We start from the raw sequence: 12,613 nt of genomic DNA, 5'->3' as shown, positions 1-12,613 counted from the left end.
AGTGTCTGATGCTGGATATAGTATTAATTTGTGAGCCTAAAATCCTGGATTTGATTTCTAACTCTGCTATTTATTAACTGTGATCCCAGGCAAGGCACTTAAGTTTTCTGGGTCTCATTTCCTCATCCATAAAATGGGAAGGCTCAACTAGATGATCCTTAACAATTTATTAAGCTCGACTAGTCTGTCAATGAAATGAAGTAAACTTATCAGCCCCAGAGGACAGAGCAGAATTTGCAAGATGTTATTTTGCTGGTAACATCCAGGTTCGGAGCCCTGGCAGTGCAGCAGGTAAGAGCTTGGCTGCTAACCAAAAGGTTGACAGTTTGAATCTACCAGCCACTCCTTGGAAATACTTTGGGGCCGTTCTATTCTGTCCTATAGGGTCACTATGAGTTGGAATTGACTTGACAGCAGTGTGTTTGGTTTTGTTTTATGTAAGCTCATAGTTTTTCTCAGTAATGAGGAACACACTCTCTTAAGCTTTTTCATTAAAAGAATATTGACTTTAGAACATATTACTTATTTAATCTTTTCATTAAATGACTTTATTACAACAGAAATACTTATATGCTGTAGATGTTTTCAAATCAGGTAAGCAGAAAGAAAAAAATAAAAACCAAGCTCAATTACTCAGAGATAAACTATACTTAATCATTTTGATGGATAATCTAGACTTCTTCTGTGCTGGTAGATAGATTCAACTATATAAACTTGAGAAAAATATTGCGGTACATATGACAGTCACTCTGAGTTGAAAATCAACTCAATGGCACCTAACAATGTACAAAGAGCTCTTAGAAATCAATAAAAAGTGACAGAAACCCCTATAGAAAAATGGGCAAGGAAATGGGGGGAAATACAAACAGCCAATAAATATATATTTTAAAAAGTACTATCAAAATTCAAGGAGTGTTAATTAAAAAAGAAGCGTTTTTCAACTATCAGATGGAAAAGATTAAAAGAATAATACCAGTCAGTGTTAGTAAGGTTTCAGGGTTTCCTAATTTTGGTGGTGATACAAATTGGCACAGCCTTTCTGGTGGGTAACTTGGAAGTGGTGTATTTAATAGTGCTACTTTTTTCTACTTGGCACACTTTCCTTCTTCCTTTATGTCAACATTACTTGCAACTTCTACGAACACACTCAACACTAAACCCACAAAAACCCAGTGCCGTCAAGTCGATTCCGACTCACTACATAAGGTTTACCTCTGGGTTTGCTTTCTTGGAGCCATGAAAGCATCTCTGAATTTGCTCTTAGAAAATTAATTCCTTTAGGAAAGAAATATATTATACATTTTCTATTTTAAAGAATACCTCCTGCAGGCAAACATCAGAAGACCATGAAAGTAGCCCAGATCAGTGGTTCTCAGCAGGGTGGCACTGCCTTGAAAGGGCACTTAAGTTGTCTCAGTATTGGAGGGGGAGAAGTGGCCTCCCAGTGATGGACATGGAGGACTGGCATAGGTTGGATGGACAAGGATAGTAGCCATCCTGCCATGCAGAGGAAATTCATGTAAGTGAAAAAGTGGACCTGTTTGTTATTGTCTGAGCATAAAACCTAAGTCCATTTTACATGTAAACACAATAAACTTTCAGCATGGCTTTAACACACACAGAACCTTCCAGATTTGCCACTGCATCAAGCAAGGGAAGACTGTTTTTTTTTTCTGAACTTTACCAACCTTAACTCACATTTCAGATCGTCGTGTTACCAATGGCAATTACTTGGTCTGGAGCCACCACTGTGACACACTTTTTTCACTTTGCATTTGTAGAAGTCACAGGTGGTCTTACCTACAGATGCAGGGACCTGGCTACTTTTCTGTGTCTTCTAGCCACCCAGTGTAGCTGTACTTGAAAGTACCCATTGAAGTACATATTAGATTATAAATTTCTTTTTATCTTAAATTACAATTAGGTCATAGTATTGAATGTTTGAGATACGGTTCACATAAGATTCATCATTTTAAAGTGTAAATTCAGTGTTTTTAGTGTATTTACAAGGTTGCGCAACCATCACCAATATCTAATTCTAGAGTATTTTCTTAACCCCAAAAAGAAGCTCGTCACTCCTGATCCCCTCTTTCCCTGGCAACCACGAATCTACTTTCTGTCTCTGTGGATTTGCCTATTCTGGACATTTTATTACATGAGATTATACAATATCTGGCCTTTTCTGTTTGTCTTATTTCATTTAGCATAATGTTTTTAAGGTTCATTCGTGTTTTAGCACAAGTAGGAATTTCATTCTTTTTTTTATGTTGGATAGTACTAATTTCTGGAAATTATACGGCTAGGAGGTTATATTATCTATGCATTTCGTTTCAGGATAGTAAAAAAGGTGTGACAAAATACTTGTTACAGAAAGGGGGCTTTGGATCAGAGCTACCAATCCAGTTGGAAAGACAGGACACATATATAGAAAAGGCAGTTGCCAGCTTAAGCAAACGCACTGTAAGTGATCAGGGGATAAATCTCCTGGACAAAGGGCGGGCAGGTAAGGATCAGGCAGGGACGGGGTCTAAGCCAGAGATCCTGTTCAATTAGCGGAGGGGCAAGGCCCGGAATGAGATACAGCCATCCCTAAGTTAACACGGTGGCCACCTTGATAGGATCTCACGGGATCTCCGCCCACTGGTCTTTCCTTTGAGCGGGATCTGGGGTAACGGAGGAAATCAGCGGAAGCAAAGTGATCCTTCCTGAACGGAATGTAACCGCGTGGTGGGCACTGGCTGGGGCGGGTTTTGCAGAGCAGCGTTGAGAACATCGCAGCCTCCAACCCGACCCTGGGGATGCCCGACCCACACGTTCCTCGGGGGCTTTTGCCCGCGCTGTTTGGGCCCATGTGGGCCGCCGTAGCCGCGGAGTGCGCCGCCGTCCTGGGGGCGGGGCCTCGCAGATCGGGGCGGGCGAGCCGAGCTGTTTGGGTCCATGTGGGCCGCCGTAGCCGCGGAGCGCGCCACCGCCCTGGGGGCGGGGCCTCGCAGATCAGGGCGGGCGAGCCGAGCAGTTTGGGCCCATGTGGGCCGCCGTAGCCGCGGAGTGCGCCACCGTTCGGGGGGCGGGGCCCGGAGATCATGGCGGGCGAGCCGGAGGGTTCTCGGGCTTTGGGCGGGCTGCTGAGCGGCTTGGCTCGGGACGCCTTTCACGGGCAGCCGGGCATCACGGAGGAGCTGCTGCGGAGCCAGCTGTACCCGGAGGTGCCGCCCGAGGAGTTCCGCCCGTTCCTGGCGAAGATGAGGGGCGTTCTTAAGGTAGCGCTCTCGCCCGCAGCCCCGCCGGGAGCGCAGCCCCGTCCCGCCGCCCTCGGACGCCTTCCCCGCAGCCGAGGGGGCTCCCCTCACGCCCCTGCTGCGCAGCCCCGCCGGGAGCGCAGCCTCGTCCCGCCGCCCTCGGGCGCCTTCCCCGCAGCCGAGGGGGCTCCCCTCACGCCCCTGCTGCGCAGCCCCGCCGGGAGCGCAGCCCCGTCCCGCCGCCCTCGTGTGGTCTTCCAATGTGTTAGGAACCCTGTGAGACCTTTTACGTGTTATTTCATTTGTTTCTTGCAACAGTCATATGATGGACACCCATTTTAAAGGTTAGGAAACGGAGGCTCAGGGAGTCTGAGCACTTAGCCTAAAATTACACATTGCTTCAAGTCAGTGTCGAAATTTCATCTGTTATCCCTTTGTACTTGTTATTTGTTTTAAAACTGCTTTTGGCTTAAAAAGAGTCCCTGGATGGTGCAAACAGTTAAGAGCTGAACTGCTAACCGAGAGGATGGTTCATACCCACCCAGAGGCGCCTTAAAGACCTTATGGAGCAGTACTATTCTGCTCACATGGGGCTGGCCCAGAGTTGGAATCAGCTTGTCGGCAACTAACAATGTGCGTTAAAAAAAAAGCACCTCTGTACTTATTTTTACTTGTAGAATTTGAATCCAGAAAGATTACTCAGGAAATAAGTGGATTGTATCATAGAAATGTAAAGGGTCATATCCCAGGTGTGATCATAGACATTCTAATTTTAGCTGGTATCTGAAACCACAAGGAGCCCTGGTGGTGCAGTGGTTTAGTACTTGGCTGCTAACCGAAAGGTTGGTGGTTCAAATCCACCCATGGGCTCCATGGGAGAAAGACCAGGAGATCTGCTTCCATAAAGATTATAGCCTAGGAAACCGTATGGGGCAGTTCTACTCTGTTGCATGGGATTGATATGAGTCGAAATTTACTCTTCAGCACCTAAAAACATCTTAAACCACAAATGAATGTCCTATTAAATCTTATTGTTGGGGTGGTGTCATGGATTGAATTGTGTCCCCCCAAAATATCTGTCAACTTGGTTAGGCCGTAATTCCCTGTATTGTGTGATTGTCCACCATTTTGTCATCTGATCTGATTTTCCTGTGTGTTGTAAATCCTACGTCTATGATGTTAATGAGGTGGGATTAGTGGCGGTTATGTTAATGAGATAGGACTCAGTCTACAAGATTAGGTTGTGTCCTAAGTGAATCTCTCCTGAGTTATAAAAGAAAGAAGCCAGCAGAGAGACATGGGGACCCCATACCACCAAGAAATGACAGCCTTTAGACCAGGGATCCCTGCCCTGAAAAGCTCCCGACCGGGAAAGACTGATAACAAGGACCTTCTTCCAGAACCTCCTGGACTGTGAGAGAAAAAATTTCTCTTTTTTAAAGCCATCCACTTGTGGTATTTCTGTTATAGCAGCACTGGGTGACCAAGACAAGTGATCAGACAAGTCTTCGTAGGGAATTTGGTATCTTATCTGGGTTTTTGAGGTATTTGCTTGGCATATGGGGAATGAACATAAGTGATTATAGGCCAAGAAGAAAGAACAGCACTTGTGTAGGCAGTATCTTAGGTTCTTCCGACGTTGGGGGCCACTTGCCCTCTCTAGGTGGATCATGTTTTCATAGTGAGTTAAAAATTGTGGGATACCTAGAATGAAAATTCTTTCTCTCCCTTATTTTAAACACACTACTGAGTTATGTCCAGGTATATCCAGGTCATACCTGACTTGTCTAAGGAGCCTTTTCCTCACTCTCTCATTTTTTACCCTGCTTTACTATTTCTTGATGATACTTCGCACTACCTGAAATTACGTTATGTGCTTGTGAGCTTGTTTATTTGTTGACTTCTTTATTAGAATGTAAGCAATAAATGGGCAGGGACTTTGTTATTATTTTTTATTCTTTATCTGTAACACCTAATACTGTTTCTGATACACGGTTGTTATTGTTGGTTGCCGTCGAGCCTGCTCCCGCTCATGGAGACCATATGCGCAACAACAAAGCGTTGCCTGGCCCTGCACCATCTTCGTCATCTGTGGTGTGTTTGAGTCTGGCGTTGCAGCTGTTGTGTCAGTCCATCTCATCGAGGGTTCCCCTTGCTTTAACTGACCCTCTGCTTGACCAAACATGACGTCTGTGACAGTTAATATCATGTGTCGGCTAGGCTCTGATGCTCAGTGCTTTGGCAGACATTGGACTGATTGCTATTCCATGACGTGGTGTAATATAATATAATGTAATTACATCTGCCACGTGATCTGATGTGATCAGCCAGTCAGTTGAAGGGGCGTTTCCTTGGGGGTGTGGCCTGTCTGTCCCAGCAAGGCTCTCTGGAACCTGTACTCCTTTCATTGCCTGACTTCCGTTTCTTGGGACGTAAGCCTGCAGAGTCTTCAGCTTACCACCTGACCCCTGAATTTGGAACTCGCCGGTCCCCACAATTGCCTGAGTCATTTCTTTGAAGTAAATCTTTCTATATATGCTTACGTGTACACTTCACTGGTTTTGCCTCTTTAGAGAACCCAGACTAAGACAATGTCTTTTTCTAGCAGTTGATCTTTCCTGATGATTTGTCCACAGTAAGTGAGCTTCTCAGGAGCATTCTCATTATATTTCTTCTAATACTGATTTGTTTGTTCTGGTAGTCCATGCTGTGTTTAGTATCCTTTGCCCGTACTGCAGTTTGAGTGCATCAGTTCTTTTGTCTTTTTTCATTGTCCAGCTTTACAGGCTCATGAGGTTAGGATCAGACATACGGTGGTCATCAAAGTGACATCTTTGCTTTTTAAAGCTTTGAAGAGATCTTTTGCAGCAGATTTGCCTAATACAATATGTTGTTTAATTTTTTGACTGCCGCTTCCGTGGATGTTGATACTGATTCAAGTAGAATGAAATCGTTGACAACTTCTGTTTCTTCTTCATATAATCAAACGATGTTATTTATTGGTCCAGTTGTGAGGATTTTTGTTTTCTTTACGTTCTGTAAGCACTTAATAAAAATTTATAGAATAAGTGAGTGAGTAAATATTGCTTAAATTTGGAGATTGCTTTAAAAAATTGAGCACTTAGAAAAAACCTACAGCATTTCTGTATGGAGGAGAGCTAGAAAGTATAACACCCTAAACTGGGAGTTGGCGAACTGTGGCTGGTGGGATGAATCCGGCCCGCTGTTGGGTTTTATGTTTTACGAGGGCATGGTCACGTTCATTTATCTGTGTATTGCCTTTGACTGCTGTCGCTGCTACAACAGCAGAGTTGAATATTTGCATCAAAGACCATATGGCCTGCCATGCCTAAATTATTTACCATTTGACCCTTTATAGAAAAAGTTTGCCTACCTGTGGTCTAAACATCTGTTCTTAAACTCATCATGTTTAATATTTGGAAAAATAGAATATGTAAATTACGCTTTTTATTGTTGTTAGCTGCCATCAGGTAGGCCTCCGACACATGGCAACCCCTTGCATAATGGGATTGGACTGTTGTGATTCACAGGCTTTTCATTGGCTGATTTGAGGAAGTAGATTGCCCAGCTTTTCTTCCTAGTCCACCTTAATCTGGAAGGTCGGCTGAGACCTGCTTGGCATCGTAGCAGCACGTAAACCTCCACTGACAGATGCTGGCTGTGCTTGAGGTTCGTCGAACCCGGGTCTCCACACGAAGGCCCTAATTATGTTTAGAAGTTGGTTAAAAATGTAAAAACTGGAAATAGGGACTATTTGTTTTTTTTTGTCTTCTTGAGAAACTTCACTAACTTGTTCATTAGGCTCATTAGTTGTTGTGAGCTTGAATGTTCCTGTAGTACTAAGTGTGTATTCTTAGTAAGACATAGATAGAATTTGAATTTAGAAATTTTTTATCATATCTAGAAGATGTAAAGTTTGTATGTGTTCATTAATTTGTATTATTTATGTTGTTAATAAAATATGAAATCATATAAAATCGAACGTGGTAAGCCTGCGAGTCAATCAAGTAAATACGATCAACGTATGAAAGGTGGCTTACACCTTACAGAAAATAATTTGTCAATAATAGATGAAGAATTATAATTATAAGAGACTATAATAAATAGTACTGCGTGGCGCACGTGGTTTGTACTTGGCTACTAACCTAAAGGTTGGAGGTTTGAACCCGCCCAGCGGGACCTCGGAAAAAAGGTCTTAGCGATCTGCTTCTGTAAAAAATTACAGCCGAGAAAACCCCATGGAGCAGTTCTGCTCTGACATGGGATTGCCATCAGTTGGAATTAGCTCAACAGCAATGCATGCAGGTAAGTACTAACAAATGTTTGTATTTTAAACAAGCTGATCCTGTCTCTCAAAGCCATGAGAATTTGTATTTTGTTTGAGAGCTATAATTGACTGGAAAGGAAAGACCTGTGGTAATATAGTTTTTGTACATCTTGCCGTTTGGGTTATATCATCTGAAGGATGCTGGATTTTACTTTATTTTTTTTTAGAAAACATTCAGCTACCTGTATGTTTTCCCTTATTAACTCATTATAAACATTATTTAACTACATTAAAGGACATACAGAAATTTCAGAAGAGTAAAAACATATACAATACCCTCTGTTGGCATAAACCAGAACTGAAAACCAAACCCATTGCCATTGAGTCGATTCTGACTCATAGTGACCCTGTAGGACAGAATAGACCTGCCCCGTAGGGTTTTCAAGGAGAGGCTGGTGGATTCAAACTCTTAACCGCTGCGCTACCAGGGTGCCCTCTGTTGACATAACCAGTATTAATGTTTTTGTGTGATTGTTCATCCTATAAATATTTCTGGAGCATCTTAATTATATGCCAGGCTCTGTGCTTGGGGTACAGCAATGAACATCCCAGTTACAGCCCTTGACCTCACGGATCATACACTTTCTTGGGGAATGTTGGCATTAAGCCAGTGGTTACAGGTATTTTGAAGAGCTAGGCACAGAGTGTGATGTACCAACTTAAGTAACTTATATGCAGTTTAGTTCCTAGCCCACTCCAAAATGTGAACAAAAAAAGGGAAAAGGGAAAGAAAGAGTCTAGTTATTAGGTACAAATAATAAAAGAAAAAAGGTAGAAACAGCACAGAGGTAGTTTTTCCTCTCCCAGTTGTATACCCCTGGTCCCAAGGTAGGGGTTTCTCATGAGTATGGCTGACTAGGGTGATGGTAATGTCTTTCTTGGGTGAGGACTTGGCTGCACTGGGACCTCATTTTAAGTTTCAGGACTTGATCCCCAGGGCCAATTTGAGTCTCTGAGGACTACCCGAACTGGTCACGATGGGCTCTTCTCCCTGGGTCTCAGTTTAGTGCCGCTCCTTCCTGGAGCATGTTCTCAAGTAGCTCCCTAAGGAAGGCTGTATGGGAGGTTTCGTTTTTGTTTTGAAGTCCTGAAGATGTCTTCATTCTGTTCTCACAGTGAATTGACAATTGGCTGAGAATGTATTTCTGGTTGTGAAATAATCGACTCACAGTTTTGAAGGCATTTTTTCATTGACTGTGACCTGTCTTTTCCCCCTCTCTGGAAGGTTTTAGAATTTTTCTGTATCCTTTATTTCCTGGAATGTCATAATGTGCCTTGGTGTGCAATTTCTTTGATTTCATTATGTGGGCCACTGTGGGCCGTTTTAATGTGGAGATTCAGTGCTTTTAGTTCTGGGAGAAGTTGATGGTTTTCTTACCTTCTTTCTTCCCCATTTTCTTTCTAGCACTGATTTTTAGATGTTAGACCTTCTAGACTGAATCCTGGAATTTTCTTTCCTATTTCCATCTCTCTCTCTCTCTCTTTTGTTTTTTGGTTCTACTTTTTGATAGATTTTTTTTCAGCTTTATCTTCTAGCCTTTTAATTGAATTTTTGATTTGATCATGTTTTTAATTTCTAAGAGTTCACTTTTTTAAGGACAGTATGCTATGTTTGACCTTGCTTTTTTAAAACACAAAAGGGGCATACTATACATAAGGTTCTAATCGTGGCTTTTTTTTTTTTTTTTTAATCATCTTGATTCTGTTTTTTACTCTATCCTTCAGTATTAGGAATTTAGTCCATTTATACCCAGTGCTGGTGAAAACTTTTTTCATATGCCTTTGAAGAACATTCTGATGCTAAGATGTTTTTGAGTACAGTGTAGGTAGAAGATTAAATTCTTACCAAGTGACATCCATTTCATCTTTCCAGTATTCTGATAGTTTAATGTTTTGCATACTGTGTATTATTTTAGGGAGAAAATGGGAATTTGATCCTAATTACTAAATATCTTGAAAATTGTGTGGGAAGTTTTTACAGTAAAAGGCAGAGGCTTAAAATAAGTTTATAAAACGTCTAGAATTGACCGTCTGAGTGTTGTTTTTTTTTTTTTTAATGAAAGGATGGTACTGTCAGCTTCTATATTTGAGATTTATTCTTGTGGAATTTATCAAGTACCTCATTCTTGTTAAAAAAAAAAAAAGTTCTGAAAAAACCAGCATGCTTTTTAATGTTGAGCTTTTTTCCCTTTTTGCAGTAGAGTTTTTTCATTTATTTTGTACTGTAGAAGTTTTACTACGTACAGTACTTTTAATCTGTTGTTCTCACTTTACAAATGAGGAAGATGTATAAAACGGTACCTTTTTAAAAATTTTTATTGTGCTTTAAGTAAAAGCTTACAAATCAAGTCAGTCTCTCATTTAAAATCTTAAACACACACCTTCCTATGTACTCCTAGCTGCTCTCCCCCTAATGAGACGGCACACTCCTCTCCACCCTGTATTCCCACGTCCATTCAGCCAGCTTCTGTCCTTCTCTGCCTTCTCATCTCCCCTCCATACAAGAGCTGCCCACATAGTCTCATGTGTCTACTTGAGCCAAGAAGCTCACTCCTCACCAGTATCATTTTTAGTCCAGTCCAATCCCTGTCTGAAGAGTTGGCTTTGGGAATGGTTCCAGTCTTGGGCTAACAGAAGGTCCGGGAACCAAGACATCTGGGGTCCTTCTGGTCTCAGTCAGACCATTAAGTCTGGTTTTTTAATGAGAATTTGAGGTCTGCACCCCCCTGCTCTCCTGTTCCATGTGTATGTATGGTGTGTATGTCGGTTGTAGCCGGGGATCATCTAGTTCTTCTGGTCTCAGGCTGATGTAGTCCCTGGTTCGTGTAGCCCTTCCTGTCTCTTGGGCTTATAATTACCTTGTGTCTTTGGTGTTCTTCATTCTCCTTTGCTCCAGGTGGGTTGAGGCCAACTGACACATCTTAGATGGCCGCTTGCTAGTGTTTAAGACCCCAGACCCCACTCTCCAAAGTGGGATGCAGAATGCTTTTTTAATAGATTTTATTATGCTGGTTGATCTAGATGTCCCCTGAAACCGTAGTCCCCAAACCCCTGCCCCTGCCACTCTGGCCTTTCAAGCATTCGGTTTATTCAGGAAACTTCTTTGCTTTTGGTTTAGTCCAGTTGTACTGACCTCTCTTGTATTGCGTTTTGTCTTTCCCTTCACCTAAAATAGTTTTTGTTTTCTAATTAGCGAATACTCTCCCTCCCTCCCCACCCTCGTAACCATCAAAGAATATTTTCTTTGGTGTTTGAACTATTTCTTGAGTTCTTGTAATAGTGGTCTCATACAATGTTTGTCCTTTTGCAGCTGATTAACTGCACTCAGCATAGAGCCTTCCAGATTCCTCCGTGTTATGAAACTTTTCGCGGATTCATCAGTTTTTTACTGATGCGTAGTATTCCATTGCGTGAATGTGCCAAAATTTATTTAACCATTCATCCATTGATGGGCACCTTGGTTGCTTCCATCTTTTTGCTATTGTAAACAGTGTTGCAGTGAACATGGGTGTGCATGTGTCTGTTCGTGTAAAGGCTCTTATTTCTCTAGGATATATTCCAAGGAGCGGGATTGCTGGATCGTATGGTAGTTCTATTTCTAGTTTTTTAAGGAAGCGCCAAATCGATTTCCAAAGTGGTTGTACCATTTGACATTCCCACCAGCAGTGTAGAAATGTTCCAGTCTCTCCACAGTCTTTCCAGCATTTATTATTTTGTGTTTTTTGGATTAATGCCATCCTTGTTGGAGTGAGATGGAATCTCATTGTAGTTTTGGTTTGTATTTCTCTAATGGCTAATGATCATGAGCATTTCCTCATGTGTCTGTTAGCTACCTGCATGTTTTCTTTAGTGAAGTACCTGTTGAGATCCTTTGCCCATTTTTTTTATTGGGTTATTTTTCTTTTTGTTTTTGAGTTTTTGCAGTATCATGTAGGTTTTAGAGATCAGACACTGAAAATGTCATAGGTAAAAACTTTTTCCTGGTCTGTAGGTAATCTTATTACTCTTTTGGTGAAGTCTGGGTGAGCATAGGTGTCTGATTTTTAGGAGCTCCCAGTTATCTAGTTTCTCTTGTGCTGTTTGTGCATTTTAGTAATGTTTTGTATACTGTTTATGCCATGTATTAGGGCTCCTAGCATTGTCCCTATTTTTTCTTCCATGATCTTTATAGTTTTAGATTTTATATTTAGATCTTTGATCCATTTTGAGTTAGTTTTTGTGCATAGTATGAGGTATGGGTCTTGTCTCATTTTTTGCAGATGGATATCCGGTTTTGCCAGCACCATTTGTTAAACAGTCTGTCTTTTCCCCACTTAACTGACTTTGGGCGTTTGTCAAATATCAGCTGCTCATATGTAGGTGGACTTATGTCTGGATTCTCAGTTCTGTTCCATTGGTCCATGTATCTATTGTATCAGTACCAGGCTGTTTAGACCACGGTGGTGGTGTAATATTAAAACAGCACCTTCTTATACTTCAGAGCGATGTTAAAAGTGAGTGTTACCCATACACATGTGGAACAGCGAATATTAAGTAATAAGAAAACAACTTGAGTAAAATGGATGCAAATTATGTGGTCTTAAAATGTAGATTGTTACTTGTTGTTCGGCACCATCGAGTTGGCTCTGACTCAGCCGCCCTGTATGTAACAGAACAGAACAGTGCCTGGTCCTCGTCATCCTCACAATCCTTAGTATGTCTGTGCCTGTTGTTTCGGCCGCTGTGTCACTCCATCTCAATGAGGATCTCCCTCTTTTTCGATAACCCTCAGCTTTACCAAGCATGATGTCCTTCTCCAGGAATTGGCCCCTTCTGAAAACGTGTCCAACGTAAGTGAGACAGTCTCACCATCCTCCCTTCTAAGGAGCATTCTGACTGCACTTCCTCCAAGACGGATTTGTTCACTCTTTTGGCAGTGGAATCCATGGTATATTCAGTATTCTTTGCCAATTTGAATGCATCAGTTCTCCTCACAGTCTTCCTTTTTCATTTTCCAGCTTTTGCATGTGAGGTGATTGAAGATAAC

At 41.9% G+C, this 12,613-nt stretch overlaps 1 protein-coding gene across 8 annotated transcripts in view; it reads left to right on the top strand.

Annotated features, from left to right (window-relative positions):
* The first annotated feature begins 3,064 nt into the window (after positions 1 to 3,064).
* Positions 3,065 to 12,613, top strand: part of COMMD1 (copper metabolism domain containing 1) — a 210,552-nt gene continuing 201,003 nt past the window's right edge. For all 8 annotated transcript variants that reach the window (XM_064276975.1, XM_023557175.2, XM_003417557.4 and 5 more), the window contains exon 1: positions 3,065 to 3,260. In XM_064276975.1, the coding sequence (XP_064133045.1) occupies positions 3,084 to 3,260 (177 nt within the window). In that variant the 5' untranslated portion in view covers positions 3,065 to 3,083. The remainder of the gene's footprint in view (positions 3,261 to 12,613) is intronic.

This window comes from Loxodonta africana, chromosome 26 (genome assembly GCF_030014295.1).
Source record: "Loxodonta africana isolate mLoxAfr1 chromosome 26, mLoxAfr1.hap2, whole genome shotgun sequence".
Taxonomy (NCBI): Eukaryota; Metazoa; Chordata; class Mammalia; order Proboscidea; family Elephantidae; genus Loxodonta; species Loxodonta africana.
Note: the sequence above shows the minus strand (reverse complement) of the source record. Positions and strands in the feature narration are given on the sequence as shown.